Source organism: Ambystoma mexicanum, chromosome 12 (genome assembly GCF_040938575.1).
Source record: "Ambystoma mexicanum isolate Mex_15411 chromosome 12, UKY_AmexF1_1, whole genome shotgun sequence".
Lineage (NCBI taxonomy): Eukaryota > Metazoa > Chordata > Amphibia > Caudata > Ambystomatidae > Ambystoma > Ambystoma mexicanum.
Genome location: NC_090936.1, coordinates 874,172,729 through 874,192,451, shown reverse-complemented (window position 1 = coordinate 874,192,451; position 19,723 = coordinate 874,172,729). Strand labels below are relative to the sequence as shown.

Below are 19,723 nucleotides of genomic sequence, written 5' to 3'. Positions count from 1 at the left end.
TGCAAAATGAATTACCAATAGATAGGGAACAGGGTGTGGAGACAAACTGACCTGTGGGAATGGACTTGGCGAAATAGAATATGCCCCCTGCCCCAGTAGAAATCAACTCCCTTAGTGAGATGGGTGCAGTGGGTGGGGTGGGGGAATTGGAGACTCTAGGCCCTCTTGCTCCTTCCTGACTGAACCTTTTGCAATCTCAAATTCTGTACCCAGAGTCATCAGGATCCTCCCCTTCTGAATTGTCTGTATCATTTGCTAATCCTACACCCAGTGGGTCAATAACAAGGCAATACACTGGCAACTGACTTAACGTTAGCAGCTATGAATACGGCTCAGCTGGCATTGACTAAATTACATGAAGGGATGGATGCAAATATGCAACAACAGCTAGGAATTGCAAATGAGACACTGACTAAAGTATCAGCTTGGGAAAATCATACCCAAACTCTGGAGTACTTACTAAAGAAAGTAACTGTGGTAAAAAAAGGGGGAGGTTGTGTGCAATCACAAGCGTAGATGGGAGAAAGTGACTACCAACAGCACCACCATTTACGGATGAATGACAAAAATGTTTAAATAATCTCCCCAGGGGATGGGATGAGAGAAACATCGTAGTTGAGGGCAAGACCCTATGGAGGAGGCACCAGATGCGGTGCTAATGCCCGCTCAACTGCGACCCTTGCTTGTTTGTCTCTCCCATGGGAGCGGTAGGGTTTAAGTGGCCCATCAGCACCTTCACCTCAGATTATATCTACTGCATCTGGTGTGTAATGCCTCTTATCTTCCTCTTCCTCCTCCTCCTTCTCTCTTGCTTTCCCTTACAACACCTCCCCTCCATTCCCCCTTCATCTAATCCTCAAGTACCTATAAGCCGAACCGTACAGGAACCTACTTTCCAAATATTTAACATAAAGAAAGTTGGGGTTATACCGCTACAGCTTGCTAAGAAACCCAAAAACCAAAGTCCACTTAAGAAATCTGTGGCTTTTGGCTCAAGGGCTTTTCTGCGCAAATTGTCTACCCCGCCAAAAGAGAATGTTTGTGGGACTATGCGGGAGGGTAGGGTCTAGGACAGAAGGGCCTGTAATTACAAGGAGGAAAGGTGGATAACATGTGATGAGGTTGTGGATTCAACAAAAGAGGCTACGAACGTAACTGCCACAGGGGAAGATTTACGAGTTGAGGATCTATGGAAGAGCGTAGTTTTATTATGCTCAACGGCTCCCTAAAGGGTGACATGCCAATGAATCCTACATGGTCCTGTAAGGAGCAGTCGTTGACAATAGATTGTATCGATGTCAATAGTGGGAGCTTTTTGAGGGCCAAGAAACTGCAGTTATTATCACAGACTCAAAGTGATCACAGCCTACTTCTATTGTCCTGGGTGGCCCCTATTAAAGCAGACAAAGGAAAAAATTCATATAAATATGATTTGCAGATCACTGGGGGCCAAAACAAGTTTAGGTGGACTCTCAAGTTGTTAATAACCACTGAACCACCAACCAGACATGGTCTCCCTCTCACTGTGCTTAGAGAGGCATCAGCTTCACCTCACTCATTCTCGGAAAGCCAGAATGTGCCAGATAGACGGAGAAAGAATGCTGCGTACAATTGAGTCTCAGAACAATGCACAGCTCTGGTCCACCTTGAACGAGGGTATTAATGATGATCAATTGGCATTGCACGATAACCCGATCCAAGAGAGTGTCTGGGTGGAGTATTATAAGAAATTGTACGCCAAATGTCCAAACTTGAGCCCTAGCAGTGATGGGAATTGGAGGGGATGTTCTAATCTACAGTTTGACCAGGGTGATATTTTGCTACAGATAAAGGGATTGAACTTGACAAGAGCGCCGGGCCCAGACGGCCTCACTAACCTTATGTTGTAGGATCATCCAAAGGAGTGGTCAGGGGTCATCATTTCTATTTTCAAAAGGGTGGTAAAGCGAAGGCAGATCCTGCAGTCTTGGAGGAAATCAATCATTGTCCCAGTATTTAAGAAGGGAGATAGAACAGTGCCTCAGAATTACAGACCAATAGCCCTTCTGGACATCCCGGGCAGGATTTTCACTAGGTTGCTGCAAAGCGAGTTTAATGATTGGATGGACCAGAGTTCAATGGGGGACTGGAGGCAGTCCAGATTTGTCCCGGGCCTAGAAACCTCAGTGGACCTGTTGACTTTGAGCCAGATCAAGAAGAGAGTCATTCAATCGGGCTAGACCATATATCTGGCCTTCATGGACTTAAAAGCGTTCGACTCAGTATCTAGAGAGCTATTGTTCTTAAAATTGGAAAAAGCAAAATATCAATCGTATATAATGGCTCTTTATCAAACAACTATATACAGAAACCTCTTTGCAAATTAGGTTAAACAATGCGGGACTCTTGACATGGTCAATACCAATGACAAGGGGGCTGAAACAAGGTTGTATATTGGGCCTGGTGCTTTTAAACTATTTTATCTTGGATATTGGGAGATTTCGGGAAAGAACGGTTGCCAATCCACCTAAATTGGGTAATAGCCATCTGCAGTGGTTGCTCTATGCAGACGACTTGGTCATAATTGGCAAAACACCAGTCAGACTCCAATGATAACTGAGGGCACAGGAGCAGTATGGGACTGCTAATTACTTATCTATAAAAGTTGATAAAACTAGCATCTTGGTTCTAAGATCAAGAATGCAAAGAGGTGTCTCTTGAAATGGAATGTGTTTAAGAAACCCCTAATGGTGGTAAACGATTATCATTACTTGGGAATGACTAATAATAATAACAAAGATTACCATATCTTGTGGACATTAGGAGAAATATGGTAGTAGCAGCTGCACAAGCTTCCATTATACACAGAAGGTTTGGTAAATTCTCTTGTTAACCCCTAGTAATTTTTTATAAGCAAAAGGTAACGCAATCGATAATTTACGGGGCAGAGACAAAGATGACAGACTGTGTGCCGAACTGGAAGAAACTAGAGGGATTATTTTGGAGGAAAGTGTTGACTCTCCCCAACTGTGTCCCTGTGCAGATAGTACAGTTGGAGCTGGGTCTTCTGCCCCTTGATATTATGTATAAATGGCGGCTCATTAGCTTATACAGAAAATGCATTGTGTGTGACCCAAATCATAGATTTATGCTCCCAAAGATAGCTGCCCTGCTGTAAGCCACAGAAAGGTTGCTCAGTTAAGGGTTGGAAGCAAACCTGCATCGGAGTAATGAGCGCATCTGATATTGAGCTCAAGGTATTATTTGAAAACTTGGACAGATCAAAACTTAAATTGTGGCAGTACGATTGGAGGTTAACCTGGGATGAGTGCAATAAGTATGACTTGTTTTAAAGGGGACACTTTTATATAAAATCAACGAATAAGCCCCAACGATATTTGATGAAATTTCCAGCCCTAAAGTTAAGGATGTTGTTTTTAAGGTTGCACTTTAATTTATGGCCATCACGAGAAGTCCAAGGTACTAGATTGAAATGGACCCACCAAGAGAAATGTTGTCTTTGAAGCATTTACTGGTAATGTGTCTGCAGTTACTCTGGCAGCAAAAACATTTTTTCCTAAATGTTAAACGGATACATAGAGTTGTTAAATCCAGCTAAGGGTGAACAGTGTGGTCGTCCTTCATCTGGACTGTTAACAATGATAAAAGATGGGACAGACATGACAGTAATTGAGAGCATAAATCCAAACCCATACAACCAAATAAATTTAATAAAACTGACAAGTCTTTCACCAAAAAACCATGATCTTTTGCTTCTAATGAACTTATACTGGAATCCTACAACCAAAGAAGGAATCCGTTTTCACAATGTAGTAACTGACTGGACAGACAAGACAGTAGAGAAGCATCCAGATATTGAAATAATATTTTGTGGTGATCTTAATGTGACATGTTTCAAAGCAGATTGTGCAAATCCAAAGACCAAGCAACTTCACAACATCGGAAAAACCTTTAGAGGAAAGCTCTGGATGGAAGAAATGGATCAGCAGGCTATTCATTCATTAACCGGCAATGTTTTCGGTGATATGCCCCCACCTCCTACATGGCCAAACAGGAATTCCAAAGCAACACTTGACTATATATTTTTGTCACAAAACCTGCTGCCAAGAATTCTACAGCTAAACTTGATATCTGATGTCCACAGTGATCATGATCCGGTCACAGCCACGAGATTGAAAAGGGAAAAAAGCAATGAAACCTGTTACTCTGGAGACCTGAAAGTACTCTGGAGACCTTAAAGTAGAAAACGGCTTAAACCGTCAAAGGATAAAACCAAAGACATTCCAACCCTTGTAACAGCTTTAAAAAAGTGGCAATCTAATGATCACAACTCTGTGGAGTATTATCATATGCTAATGGGCTTCAGAGAAATTCACAGTCAGTCGTCAAAGCCAGAATTCAAACCAACTCACGTATACGACCCGGAGATAGCCAAACAAAAGAAGCAACTAAGAAAAGATCTTTGTGTGATAAAAACTGCAAAACAACAGAATATAAAAACAGAATATAAAAGAGCTAACACGCAAGAGAAAACAACAATATAAGAACTGGCAAAAGTCACATAAAATACTACTACTGCAAAGAGATGCTGAACACATGATGAGAGCTTTGGGAACTACAAATAGTAGGAATTTATTGCAATTAATAAATGATAGACACGGTAATAAAAACACGTTACTAATAAATCCTATTGCAGAAAGCATGTGGATAGAATACTTTAAGGATCTATTTGACGATGGGACAGTTAGTCAAGAACAAAGCAAAGAAGAGCAAAATGTAACAGAGCCCTGGAACTTGGAGTTCAAACAAGAAGACATCAGAACTCTTATTAACAAAGCAAGAGCATCACGAGAAGCAGGGCCGGATGGCCTTTCTAATGCAGTTATAAAAGCAAATCCTGAAAAGTGGGCAGAATATTGTACAACGCTATTTCAGAGAATAAAGAAACATGGTAGAATACCAAAATCATGGAATAAAAGCGATTATAGTGCCCATTTTTTTAAAAAGGGGATCAATCTCAACCCTTAAATTATCGGCCCATCGCGTTACTTGACTGCATTGGAAAAGTATTTGCCACGCTTTTGTTGAATATATTAAAGAATTGGATTAAAGAAACCAGGTCGTATGACATCCGTCAAGCATCGCCCTGAAGCAGGCTTTTGATAGTATCGATCGTAGCCTGCTATAGAGAAAAATGGAGTCCAAAGGATGTCCAACTGATTTATTAAAAGCTTTAAAAGAGTTGTATACTTGTATATCAATGCAAGTGAAACTTGGCCAGCGTGGGAATCTTTCAAGCAATATTCTAACAAAAAAGGCTTAAAGCAGGGTTACCCTTTAGCGGCCACTTTATTCAGTCTCTACATAGAAGATCTAAAGAAGATACCCCGAAAACAAGCTATTTTTCCATCCGAAAATGTATGGTAATGAGGTTGGCAGACTACGTTATGCCGATGATCTGATTTGGTTAGATCAGACAAAGATAGGCTTCCAAAGGTCTTTAAACAAGCTGGAAAAATATATACCCGGAAAACGTCTAAAATCAATGCTGCAAAATCTGACATCATGGTAGTGGGTGACAATAGATTGCAGAAAAATAAAAAATAAACTTGGCATTTGAATGGAAACAAATTAGAATCAGTAGAAGAAATAAAACATCTAGGTGTTCAACTAAGTACAGCAAAAAATGGAAATGCATGGATGGATTCACTGAGAATGAAAGTGAAAAGATTCACTGCACAAGGGAAAGCCATAGACAGAAGATATGGCAAATTTTCATTGCAACCAATTGTTGTCTTTTACAAACAGAAAGTGTCTTCAGCACTTATATTTGGGGGTGAAACCTGTTTTGAAATTAAATCTGACTTCTGGAATAGTCTAGATGGTAACTTTTGTAAAACACTCTTACAATTACCAAAATCCATTCCAATGGCGGTACTTATGAATTGGGGTTGATCCCCCTTAATGCACACATTTTATGAAATAAGTTAATGTTGTATAAAAAGGCAACACTTGATAATTGCCTGCCACAATTCTAGGTGCTTGGTATGAATAAACCTGGAAACAAAGCACAGGTTCTAAATGAATGGAAATGTGATTGCAAAAAAATTATGACCATTCTTGGAACTACCCGAGACACTTTAACCAGAAATCCTATGCTGGTAAAGAAGATCCTCTGGGCGGACGATTAGTGAAAATCTGAAGAAGTAAGATCGAAATCCAAGATACATACTCTTCTGAAATCCAACTGGGGAATGATGAATAGAGTGCCGTTTATTTAAAATGATTTCCTCATCACAAACAACGAGACTTTTTACTAAGATTCAGATTTAATGTTTTGTACAATAACACCACGTTGCAAAGATATGGAAAAAATCAAGAAGGTGCAGTGTGTCATCTATGCAATCACGAAAGAAAAACTCTGAAACATTTGATCTTATTTTGCTCAAAGTTGAAAGATTTGAGGACACTCTACTTGCATGATCAAATGGGCTAGATGCCAAGAAATGGTGGGAACCTATTTATGAATTTCGAAAAACAAAAGTTTGAATTTTGCAACAGTTAAGTTCTTTAGAAGCAGCACTAAAGAAACTAAGGGACAAAGTTAACAGTGATCTAGTTGGATAACGACAATGTGAAAGAAAATGAATCTGGAAAGAATAGGAAATAAGTTTTATTTTAAAATGCAAAATGAAGTTTTATTTTAACATGTGAAATAAAATAGTGAAACGTTTGTAATAAACTACTTACACTGTAAAAAAAATGAAAATTAAGGATTATAGAGCATGACTCAATAGTTTTTATGGCAAATGATTTCTGCTGGTCAAAGGCAGACAGTGATTTTATCAGCAGTTAGATATTTGCTGTGTTTAGATGTTTTAGAAGGCGGAAAACACAATTTAACTTGAAATATGCCTTTTAAATAGAGGCATAGGATAGACTGTTGTTTAGGATGTCTCCACTGTAATCAAAATGTGTAAAGATAGGGATGGGGAGTCGGGTTTAGGGTGCCCCCTTAGCAGTTGAGTGTCCCGTGCACTGGCATTTGGATGGTCGTCCATAATATGCCCCTTAGTTCCATCTTTCCAGTTTTTTTACATTTCCCGACTAAGTAATTCATTGACAATCCAGTATTTGTATTCCTATCATTCTAACGTTTTACATCAGTGTGTCATCATTTTGTATTGTTCGCTTAGCACTACTTACACTTTATACAATCAGTCTTTCGCAAGTTCCTTAGAACTTCCGGGCTAGACTTAAGAATGCTGGCCTTCAAAGCGGTGGAAAACCCCCCACCTGTAGCCCAGCTGACATTAAAGGACTAGCACCTTTTCACATGACATTGGCTCAGACCCCAGAAGGCGTCTCTCCTTCGACTGAGTACAACACCATTTTATGCTCTGCTGCTTTGGTATTATGGATTAATTGGGTACGTTCACCTCGTAGGAACTCAAGGCAGCTAGCCTTCTTCAACCCTCTCACATAAGCACATTTTATGCAACCCTTACACCTTAGTAAATAAAGTGCACTTTATAAAGTGATAGAGAAGAACAAAACAAATGGTATAATACATCAGCACAAGATTTGCTGATTGTGTCAAAAATGACTATTGTAAAAAATAATGCTTTTTATTTTACAAAATATAATATCCCTCAGTTTGCACGTTCAAAGTCGTGCCCTAAGGTGTGATGTGTATCAACAATCTAATTAGTACGTCCCCTTCATTTCAATGCCCGGCGAGATAGCTGTCACACGCAAAATGCTCGCATTGTCTGTCTTGTTCTCAATATGCAGAAAAAAGTGCCCACTGTGTTTGAGGCATCATTATCTGTGCCCAGTATAATCTTTCTGGGGCAAGATGCTCCAAAGCAACGATCTCTTTGCTATATCAGTCCCTACTTCTGTGACCCTGGCGACTAGTGCTGTCATCCTGTTATCATAGCACAGCCGAATGCTTGTATGTACAAAGTGCAAGGCCCTTTGCACAGTGCATTCATAGAGGATTGCTGTTCTAAACCTTTTTATTGGGAACTAAAACGAAGTTGCTAGTACTCCTTGTTGGTTCAATCTGCAGGCTATATAATTCTATGCAGAACTAAATGTGTATGTAGAAGTCATTTCTTCATATGTGAAAAAGTACCCTAAAAAGAACCATAACCTCATCTTTACCTGCGGAAAGGATAAAAAGAGCTCCGCTTTAATCAGCAAACCAATAGAGGAGGCCAAGGTACTAATTGGTTAAATGGAATTTAGCCTTAGCACACTTCCGCCACCGGCCCTGTCACCAATTTTATTGTTACCACCCCCTCCAATGGTCATTTCAGATGCACCCAACTCTGAAGCTAATAACTATTACTAATTGATCTTAATACTCTGCCCCAGAATTGGGAAATACAAATAAACATACTAATTCATACCGCAAAATTAACAGTAAACCTATTGAATGAGAGAGTATGCCCACTTCTAGTGATAAAATAACAGACTCTGCTCAAGGGAAAGTTATCCCCTTAATCCCCCTGTCAAGCGTAGATGATGAACTCTAACCCTTCAAAGTACCTAAAACTGATGCCCAGATGGGAGAAAAAAACTACATTATTCCAGTCGAAACTTATGAGAGATTTTAAAGTTAGACAGCCCCCATTAATAATGAGGTACCTAATATTCAGATTAACGTTGTCATATCAAACAGATTTGAAGTATTATCTGTTGGGGACAGTACCAATGTAACACAGATTAGCCCAACACCTGGAGAAATCAGAGGGGAGGAAGAACGCTGTTCTACTTCAGCAACAGAAGGAACTAGATCGGATGGCATGCTTAGCAAGTTGCTAGGCAGGCTCATGGGCAATTCTAGCCCATTGCAAAACAGTGGTGTTTGCAACTGTAGCTGCCGTAATACTCTCTGGTCACTATTAAACAAACTGGTGATATAATTAAGGAACATACACAGGGACCTGGCTCTAATTAAGGAAAAACTCTCGACCTAAATAGGCAAAATACCAGTTATCTGTGACAGTATCCCAATAAGTATTTCCGATAATGTTAGGGCAGACACTATTAAAGAAACACCATCTCACACAAGGGACATGGGCGGGGGGACCCAGAAAGCCACCCACTTTTGAGAGATTGTCAGTGGAATATATAGTTAATAATGTCATTGAGGAGCATAAAGTGAAGAGAATCACTCAGAATACGGATAAAAGATGTATGCACAGGAATGGTAGACATTCGATGGGTGGTCAGGGTAGGGAGCAATTCCTATCTAGTAGGCATTCAGCCAGCATTAGTATAGCACACCAATTTAACCTAGCTCCAGTGAAAGGGCCAATGAAGTCTGGAATGAATACTGTCTACTTGACAAATGTACCAAAACTTAATCAGGACAAAAGGGACCCCAAAAGAAGCCATATGGAATAAGGTAATACATTGAATTAGATCCCAAAGGGGCTGTTGCTCAATAATTCGGGAAGACATTACAGAGTTCATTCATCTTCCCTCTCCTCCGACTCATGCTCACAAATTGCTACCTAGTAGAGGGGCTTTTCAAACTTGAACTTAGAACCCTACCCCCAACAGGGGGGAACATTAAAGTAAGGGCTCCCCCTCGACTGACACTTGGAAGAAACAAGCGAGGACAGAAGAGATCAAAGAAACCAATCTGGATGGAGTACGATGACCCATTGTTCTCTTTGTGCCCAGTGGAAGTGCCCATATGTTTGGCATGGGTGGCATTCCCGTGGTGCACGGCGTATGCTTTCTCTCATCGAACATAGCAAGCCTCGCCAAAAATATGTTAGATGAGGATTGGCAAAACTGTATTCGGCAGAACCAAATTATTTGCCATGATATGATAAAATAAAGGAGTCAGATGATTCCTATCTCCACTCACTCAATGCATACCTCCCAACTTAGCATTTCTGCGTGATCTCCCAGCACTTCATATACTGAAAAAATGGACTAGGTGCATTGATTAGTTACAAAAATGATATATTTTTTTAATTCAATTAAATATCGCCTAAACATAAATAAACAAGCCTAACACAACAAGGTGATACATACAGTATAGGCAATTGAATCTCAAACAATAACACAAAACAATCATACAAATCAACAAGACACAAAAGATGTTAATAACAAAAATACAAATTCTCAATGTGTCATTAAAATATCAATCCCAACATGTTTCTGTTCATCAAGCCCAATCTCGGGAGAACATTCTTCAGGGGATTATTGGTAAAAACCGTGGATCTCTTCAACACCGTGCTGTCTGAGTTGTTTCTGGCACCTGTGATGGCACAACAATGGTGCCTCCAAAGTAGGAAAATCCCAACTGGCGTCTTCTGGTGACACAGTGCCTATCTCCCATCAATGGGACAACGCTAATTCTGCAGGGCATCACAGTAGGCCTAGGTATAGCAGCCTCCTCCAATATGGAAATGAGGCACTTTAATGTGGGCGGGGCCCAATGGACCAGATCCAAAAATTCATGCCAAATCCTGTTTCGATCTTTATAATCTTATAGACGAATATCAAGTCGCCATCAGTGCGCAATCACCACTCAAACAAACGTTCCTCGAACACAGCAGTGTGCCACATTGAAGAAACAGCATTGTAATACTGCGTAAAGCAAGGGTTGGAGCCTAATTGTTAGTCAGGCACTGTTGGAAGAGACAGGTTTTCAGTGCTTTTCGGAACTGAAGGATGATGGGGGCATTGCAAGCCATCACTTGGATTATGTCCCCTGCTAGGGCGTAGAAAGATAATGACTGCTTGCACGTTTCCTTTTTGTCAGCAAATTTGGACTCTAGGCGATTGATGGTTTTGCTGTGGGATGTGTTGATGCCTATTGAGGTGTTGATTTTGGCCACACAATAGGCCAGAGAGCCATTCATTACTGCTCTGTATGTGATTGAAGTATTTTTTTATATGATCCTTGTGGGGTGATGGAGCAAGTTAAGTTTGCGCAGGCAGGGGTGAAGTGATAACATTTCTGGGGGCCTTTTATATGGTGCACTGCACTGTGGTGGATGGGTGCAGGTGTGGAACGGTGTTAGAAGGTCGTCCCCCCACCGATGAAGAAGATAACGAGAGCTTATACTACCAGCTGGACGTCGCAAGTTGGGATCAATGATTTGATTTTGTTTAGCATAGGGATCTTGATCCAGCCCATTTCAATTTCATGGCTATATTGTTATTGTTATTGTTATTGTTATTTTGCACTTATATAGCGCCTTATATACCATTGGTATGGTCTGAAGGCGCTTGTAGGTTGAACGCCCTTGGGAACCGAAGTTCAGATCAGTAGAGAGAGTAGGGAGAGTCAAAAGGTGCGTGTGAGCACCGGGTATGTGTGCAGCTCGTGCGGTACTCGTGTAATAGCTGCTTCTTAGCGGTAGGTGTGGTGGTTGAGAGATCAGGAGAATGTGTTCGTTCTGGCAGGATTTATCCGGAACGGATGTGGCTGCGTTAGGCCTGAGGAAAACGCCTGGCTGGGGGTGTGGAACCAGCAGTGATTACATAGAATGATGTGGAGTAAGCGGCGGAATGTTGGTATGAGAACAGTTATACCGAATGGTGTCATAGTATCTCTGTGTTCTAGTTGAGTGGTGATGTAAGGAGAGAGTAAGCATGGTGGTGTGGTATGATCGGTTATATGCTCTTTCACTGAGCACACTTCTAATTGCAACTTTCCCAGAGAGGGTACTGGGCGCACTTCTAAATACAGTTTTCCACAGAGAGGCTATTGGGCACACTTCTAGATTCAGTTTACTAGAGGCTATTGGGCACACTTATAAATGAAACTTTCCAGAGTGTCTATAGGATACAGTTCTATAGTCAACTTTCACAGATGCTATTGGGGACACTTCTAAATTCAACTTCACAGAGCGACTATTGGGAACACTTCTAAATTCAACTTTACAGAGCGTCTATTGGATACACTTCTATAATCAACTTTTACAGAGGGATATGTCTTTTAGAGGACAGGATGTCATTGATGATGTAGCTCAGGGATTTAGCCTAGTCTGAGAGTAGAGGATCTATCCCATGTAGGTGCATTTCATGTAGCCTTTGGTGGACTGGTTGTTTGATGGTGAGACTGATGAGGATGAATTCTGTCTTGGTGGGGCTGAGATTGAGGTAGGAGTTCGATATCCATGTTTGAATGGTTGCCAAGCAGTTGCAGAGGTGAGCAATGTCCTCTGAGCCACAGACCCTAAGATACATCTGAGTGTCATAAGCATATTGAGAATTGGCTGTGCTGGGGTCATGGAGGAGGTTGCCTACTGGTTTCATGTAAGGATTAAATATGATTGGAGAGGGAATGGAGCCACAGGGGACACCACATGTAACTAATTTCCGTTGGACCTCATTGTCCCTATCTGGATGACTTGGTGCCTGCCAGAAGGTATGAGGCGAACCACTTTTGGATAGTTCTGGAGAACTCCATTCTCTAAGCAAGGCAGCAAGGAAGGTGGAAAAGCTTGCCTCCAGTGTGTCACTAGTGAAGGTTTTTAATAAGTATTGTTCTATCAGGGGGTGTTTAGCTTGGACTTTTTGGGTGGGCCATAGAGTGTAATAGCGGTAAAGGGGTGGCCAGACTAGTCGAGTGGAAGAAGCTTCGAGCAGGAGATGAGCAGTGCAGAGAAGGGTATGTCGAGGGTGGTACATTTCATGTGTTCTGGGGAGTGGATGATTTGTTTTAGATCAATGGATTCAGTCAGTGAGGGTAGAACACCCCAGTATGTTTTGCTGCCCATTTCTCAGGAGCTCTCAAGTCCCCAAGAAAGACGTTATTGGAGCATGCCACTGTGGCTGAGGAGAATAGGTTGGTGGAATCTTTGAGGAAGGTCCCACAAACTTGGAGCGGCCTGTAGATGGAAGGTGACCAAGTTGTTGCGGGACACAAGGAACCAGCATGAGACTATAGAGGTAGGGGTTGGTAGGGGTATTATCACACAGGGGCAGCCGATCTTGTGCCTTGCATGTGCAGACAGTGTGTTGGTTGATGTAACTGGTGAGGGGGGCAAGAGGACATCGAAGATGTAGGTGGAGGTTGGTTTGAACCAGGTTTCGGTGATGAAAAGGATATTAAGATGATTGTCTAAAATGCGATCAGCAAAGTCAATTGTCTGAGCAACAGTGGAGAGGGCATTAATTAGCATCAGTTGATGGGTGTTGGTGGGTGCAGGTAACCATGGTGTGCTGGGATGGTGCGAAAAGGATGTTGATTAGATTAAACTGAGTTGCAGTCCAGAGTGATTTTGAGCACTTGAGAAGGAGAGCCCTAGAGAGGATGAGAATATTCTGCAGTGGCAGGAAGCATGTGGTGATGTCTATAAGGGGTGGCTGGGACAGAAAGACTAGACCTTGGTCCTATGATGCGTGAACAAGCCCAGACAGGTCATGTCCTTGGCCTTTAGCCAAGGACGCCTGGCATAGAAGATGCCTGGACGTGGTTACATAACACGACAAATCTGCAGCTTTACTCATCACTGGTGAACATTATCGTTGTAATTTATGTGCTGGCATTCAATAATTTTCAGGTAAACCACCTGCATCCCAGTAGCTTAAGATCGTGCCCTTATTTTCCAGGCTCACCAGCACTCTTTAGTAGTTCCGAAGAATTCATGATGAGATTATGGCATGTAGCATCGGTTGCAGTGCCAAAGGGAACTAACAAGGAGTAAATAAAATATAATTGATGTGACCTCGGCGCACAAAAATAATGATACCATAAGTGTGGTTTGTATTATTAAGTGTTTTATTGTGGTTATTTTGTGAATATGCAGTCTGGTTTCAATCACCCTGTCTATGTCTCTGCTACAAAACATGCTTTCTTTTCAACCCTGTTGAGAGTCACTCTGTCACATACCCTAGGACATATTCTGTCACACATCATCATACACTAACAGTGACTCAGCAACTCACTCAATCACCTCATATTTTCTATATTGTAAACCATGTTTTTATTTCCTAGAAAAATAAAACCCCTTGGAGGAAGTTTTTTACCTCAATGCCAGTTTACGCAATCATTGTTGCAAACTTTTGTAGAAGTTGGACCTTCTATTTGCTGCTTATTAGCCAACCAGCTTACTTTGAAGAAGTGTTCGGTTTTCCTATCAGCAAGGTACATTTAAAGTCTATTTTTCTTTCAATAATGCTAAAATGTGTATGAACATATATTATAAAACTGTTTCCTGTCACTTATGCTATTTCACAGTTGTTATATGTGCTATTCATCTAATCAATCACTCTCTCTGGGTTTGTGTAGCTAAATGTACAAAACGTACAAAACGATGGCATAAATCCATCATCACTATGCACTACGGATAGTAGGATCATCATGTGGTACATCATCCCTGTCAAGATCTGCCGGAAATTCATCCGCTAGGTTACCTTTAATCTATTCAGTAAAAAAGCCTATCTTTCAATTAATACATGCTATAAAGGACAAGACCAAACAGGGCAGGAGGAAATGGATGAGAAAAAAATACCTTATTGTGATGAATTTACTTCTGTCCTCCAAGCGTACAGGGATGGGTAGTGGCTAAAGTGCTCACTCAACCCTCACACCACCATAAACCAAGAACCAACACAATCATAAAGGTAAAACAGGCACAGTTAAGAGATACACCTCCTTCGCCTTTTGTGCTCTTAAGAAGGGAGTGAATGTGGTCCAGTAGCAACCCAAACAGTGAAATATAACAGATGAAAATAAAGGAATGTTCAATCAAGGTTCTATAAAAAATATATACTTCAGCCAAACACACCATGTACACAATAACTAGCTAGAAAACACTGTAAAACCCACCCCTGTACAAGGAACACATAATGTGCAGAGATAGTATGTATGCAGCACTCTGGGTAATGAGAGAGGGGGAGAAAAGGGAATAAAAGACCACAATGTCCAAAAGATATATTCTTGAGGTTGCAAAAAGGGATTAAAGTTACTTATCCAGTGTCTGGGGCCCAATGATAGACCAGGGGGGGAAGATTTCAGTCAGTAATACCTTTGCAAATGTCTTGCCGAGCATCAAATGAGTCTCATATGTGTCATTTGCAGGTCATTTTCAGTTTGAGGATGTGGCAGTCGCGATAGTCCAGCGGCAGGCTGGCGTTCAGTTGGGGCCAAACTGAAGGTAGCTGCAGTCTCAAAGCATCTGCTCAGGCTGTGCAGATTGGGCAGTCACCAGGTTTGATTCGGCGGTCGAGGATTGATGGCAGTCGAGCTGGTACTGAGATGCACATGTGAGTCAATTTAAGGGGAAGGCTCGGAGGTCGCTGCTAGGGAGACACCAGGGTCGGGTTGATCTACTTACAGGAGTGTATCCACGTACTGGACCATAAGGGTGGTCAAATACCCAAATCTTCCCTTGGATATTGTGTCTTCACGTTAGGATTTGGGCAATTTTATTTATAATAGTTCCTTAAAAAACAAAAAGGTTTTAGAAACACTTCTGTTGTTTTGTCATAAAAGGCTGTCCTCAAGATGAAGCAAAATTGACTTTATTAGGTTTATCCCTGAGGGCAGGTTCTTTCTTTAAAAGACCCCCACTTATCCCTGATTAATGTATTTTCTGGGAGGTGGGTATATTTCGTATATCGGGGACCTGCAGTCCTCACGCCAGCTTCTTTTTTTCTTTCTGTTTTGTTTTTTTCTTTTGTCTTGCTGTTGTTAATATAGAAAGTTTTTCCTATATTTCTGTGTGTTTTATACACAGTAATGATCCTTGATCAGTCCTTAACTTCATTAGGGTTGATCGTACTGTATTCTGACATATTGCATTCAAGTATGCAGGTACAGTGTTGTGATGAGCCGACCGGTTTCAGTGGTAGGAGACCACTTTCATCAGGGCTGAAAACAGCTTAACCATTTATGTTGCTGTTGGTGTTTTTAGGGCTAGAAATAGCTTCCTTACATGCATGCGGACCAGTCTCTATGGATACAGAACGGGGAGGGGACGGAGGGGGGAAATGTGGAGGGGAAGGAGAGAGAAGACACGACACGATGATGAGTGATATTGTGGCTACATCATTTGTCTGTTTTTCACCTGGTGTGGTGAGTGTCTTACCCCCCAATTATTTGGTGTCTTCTCTTATTGGGAGGGTCCTAGATGTATGGATGTAGGCTTCAGTCCTACTGCAGATGCCACTGTGAATCAGACTTCTGCACAGGGTACCTAGATGTGGACCGAAATATGATTAGGGTCATTAACTAGGTCAAGGTATCCATTTTTATGACATAACTTAAGCAGCCTCTTCAATTGCTTCAGGCAGAGTTCCCAGGCACCAGGAAGTACCAACACATCTCTAGTTATGTGTGTTTATAAGGTACAGATATACCATACCCGGTAAGTGGCAGACACAGGGGTATTTTACCCTAATGCAAGTCTATGCAATGAACACATCCTGCTAAACTGGTGAGTAACTGTTGATAACACTAAAAATTTAAAATTAGTGACAGCTTAACAAATGCTTTTAAGATGTGGGGCTGAACTAACCTGTTGGCCCCTTAGTTGTGCTTGCGAGTCATTTGAAAATGTTTTCGCGGCTTAGTTCAGGTGAAGAAATTCAACCAAAAGGGGCACCACACTAGATGGAATACAATAGAAAACTGCAATAAGTATGCACAGGTCAACAATGCGTTATGGGTAAGCGGGCTCTTCCTAGCCGCATTTAAGCACAAACGAAATCGAGCGTGAGCCTTGTGATTAAATTCAGGGTTTTTACCTGGTTATTTAGTGCTTGTTCGGGTGCAGTGTGCCTCCGCTGGGTGAGCGACTCGTTTGCAGTGCAGGTCGCGGCGCCGAGACAGGAACCTCGGTGAGCCGGCAGCCGAAAAATAGCTCGTGATCTAGATCACGTGATGTTTACTGATCGCGTGCGCCGCATTCTGTGCGTGCATGGCTACGTGCGGCCCTGCAAGGGGAGGAGCTGATGCGCGTATCACAGGCTATAATGGAATTGGGGAATTGTAGTGTGTATGAGTGAATGCGCCTCAGTGTTTTTAAGTATTCGGAAGTTTCGAAAGAGGACCGACCTATTTGTGTGTTCACATGGCTGAGATGCTGCAGACTACCTCGTTCGGGTGCCGTGGCCAGTGAAGTAATACATGTTGTTATGAACCGGTCCATATAGGTGGATGTCGGTCTCGCCAGCGTGAGATAAAGTGTACTGTTGGGTCAAAAACTGGGGGGAGTATGGCCTTATAAGTCCCCATGGGGTGGTGGACAGATGACAGAGTTGAACCAGGAGACTCAGTCAATACATTTCAACAGTGCCTACAGAAAGACTCAGAGATATCTAGATAGACATAAGTACTTAAATCTTAAAGCTTAAATCTTAAATTGCAAACTCCAGAATCCAGGGTTTGAAATTCAAAATTCAAGTTTGACACATCATACTTCAGTAAATGATACTAGATAGTACTGGGGGTTGACAACATGATTGCCCTATTGTGTGAACACATACAGGTGATAGCATATCGACTGAATCACACCTGCCTTGTCCGTTGCCATCTTGATGGCATAGTCAGTTGAATGCCCACACATTGTTACTCTTTATAACACTGCAAGAGTTAGCCAGGATGTAGGTTCGTTTAAACCTTTGGCGGTTTGCTCCATTGCTTCTCATGGCGATACAGTAGATCGTGAAGGTTTCCTCCTCTTGATGGAGTGTTAACTCTCTCAATGATAGACCAGGTGAAATTTATCAGGAGCATGGTTTTTACTGGCAAAGTGTTCTACCATCGGTGCTGTTAGTTTTTTTGTCCGAATACATGAACGATGTTCAGCCAGCCTGGTCCTGATGGGGCGTGTAGTCATCCCTATATAGTGCAGGTTGCAATGGCAGGTTATGATATAGATGATATTCTTCGTATTGCAATTGGCGAAGTCCTTTTGTGTCCAGCGGTATCTCAAACCGATGTCGATTTCCTTTGTTCTAATAGTGCTTGCACAGGAACTACATGTGCCACAGGGACCATGGCCTCTTGGTTTTTCTTGGTTCCATAGTGTTATATGCAATGGAGTAACAGGTTCCTTGTAGATGTGCATCAGTGAATCTTTGAGGTTTTTCCCTCTTTTGATTGCAAACCTTTGGGATTGGAGTTGGGATTCACCCACATTTAGCATCGGCCAGAGTTTTAACACTTCTTTTTTTTATTTTATTGGTTAAAGGGGAGTAAGTGAAGATGGCTGTGATATTATCATTCAAGGAGCTTGTCTCTTTGGTGTGTTGTTCTAGAGTCACGTCCCTTGGGATGTTCCTTGCTCTTTTTCTTGCTTGTTTTATAATCCTCTTTGGATATCCCCTATTTTTCAATTTCTGGCTTAGTTGGTCTGCCTGCTTTTCATAGTCTGCTACGTGTGAGCAGTTCCTACGGAATCTCAAGAATTGTCCAAATGGTAGGTTTTTTCTCAGGCTTGCTGGATGGTAACTATTGAATTGTAGCAAGGAATTCCTATCAGTAGGTTTGTTAAATACCACAGTGGATATGGCGTTGTTGCATATTTCGAGTCGCAGATCCAGAAGATGTAGAGATGTATGGCTATGTGTCTCCGTGAAGGATAAGTAAGGATTTTGTTGGTTTAGCCATGTCAGGAATGCTGCAAGTTCCTCATCTGTTCCTTTAAAGATCATGATGATGTCATCTATGTACCTTTTCCACAGGTCTATTTTGTCCAGCCATGAGTTCGTTGATGGATAGATCTTTTGGTCCTCAAAGTCTGCTACATATAGGTTTGCTAGGCCAGGGGCAAATGTTGCCCCCATTGCAGTTCCGGAGGTCTGTTCATAGAATGTTTTCTTAAACAGGAAGACATTTTTGGTGAGTGCTAGTTCCGCTAGTTGCATAATCAGAGTAACAGGTGTTTCGACAGGTGGTTGTGCATTTCTCAATATCTTTTCTACAACTTGTAGAGTGGCCATTTGTGGTATTTTGGTATATAAGGCCTCAATATCCATAGTCACTAGTATCTGTTGTCCTGGATCGAAAGGAAGGTCTTTTAGTAACTTCAAAACAGATGTTGTATCCTTTAGGTGTGATTTCATTTTGCTTATCACAGGTCTGAGGAGGAAATCGACAAATTCAGATAAGGGCTCTAAAATGGATCCTGTACCAGATACAATAGGTCTTCCTGGTACCAGTGTTATGCCTTTGTGCACTTTTGGAAGTGCATAAAAAGCTGGTTTCCTCTGTGTCTTTGGATTCAGATATTCATATTCTTTCAAGCTGATGTGACCTTCAATCATGGCTTCCTCTATAATAGGTAGAATTAGTTTCCGTATATCCTCTGTGGGATCTTTGCCAAGTTGTCTGTAACTAGTGTGGTCATCTAGAAGTGTCTGCACCATTTTGTTATAGTCTACTGTACTTTGAATCACTGTTGCACCTCCCTTATCGGCCGATTTTATTGTGATTTTGTCGTTTTCTGTCAAGCTTTTTAGGGTTAGGCGATCTTTTTTAGTGAAATAATTGAATGTATGTTGTTCCTCTTTCTCCATGGTCTCGATTTTTCTTATGAGAGCCTTTTCAAAGGTAATAGATTCAGGTGAAATTTCATTAGGTGGTGGATAGAAGATAGATCTATTCTTCAAATTGGTCGCAGATTTTTCATTGTCCCTTTGTGTTTTTGTATTGAAATACTGTTTGAGACATATCTTCCTGACCAGCTGGGCCACCTCTATGCGGGTTTTGAAAGGATCGTGCCGTGTGGTCGGT

General features: G+C 41.6%; 1 protein-coding gene across 1 annotated transcript in view; it reads left to right on the top strand.

The window, feature by feature from the left end:
* SLC17A8 (solute carrier family 17 member 8) overlaps positions 1–19,723 on the top strand; it is a 769,865-nt gene that overhangs the window by 537,367 nt on the left and 212,775 nt on the right. Inside the window, exon 8 of the mRNA XM_069629352.1 lies at positions 13,979–14,128. Coding sequence (XP_069485453.1) covers positions 13,979–14,128 — 150 coding nt within the window. The remainder of the gene's footprint in view (positions 1–13,978; positions 14,129–19,723) is intronic.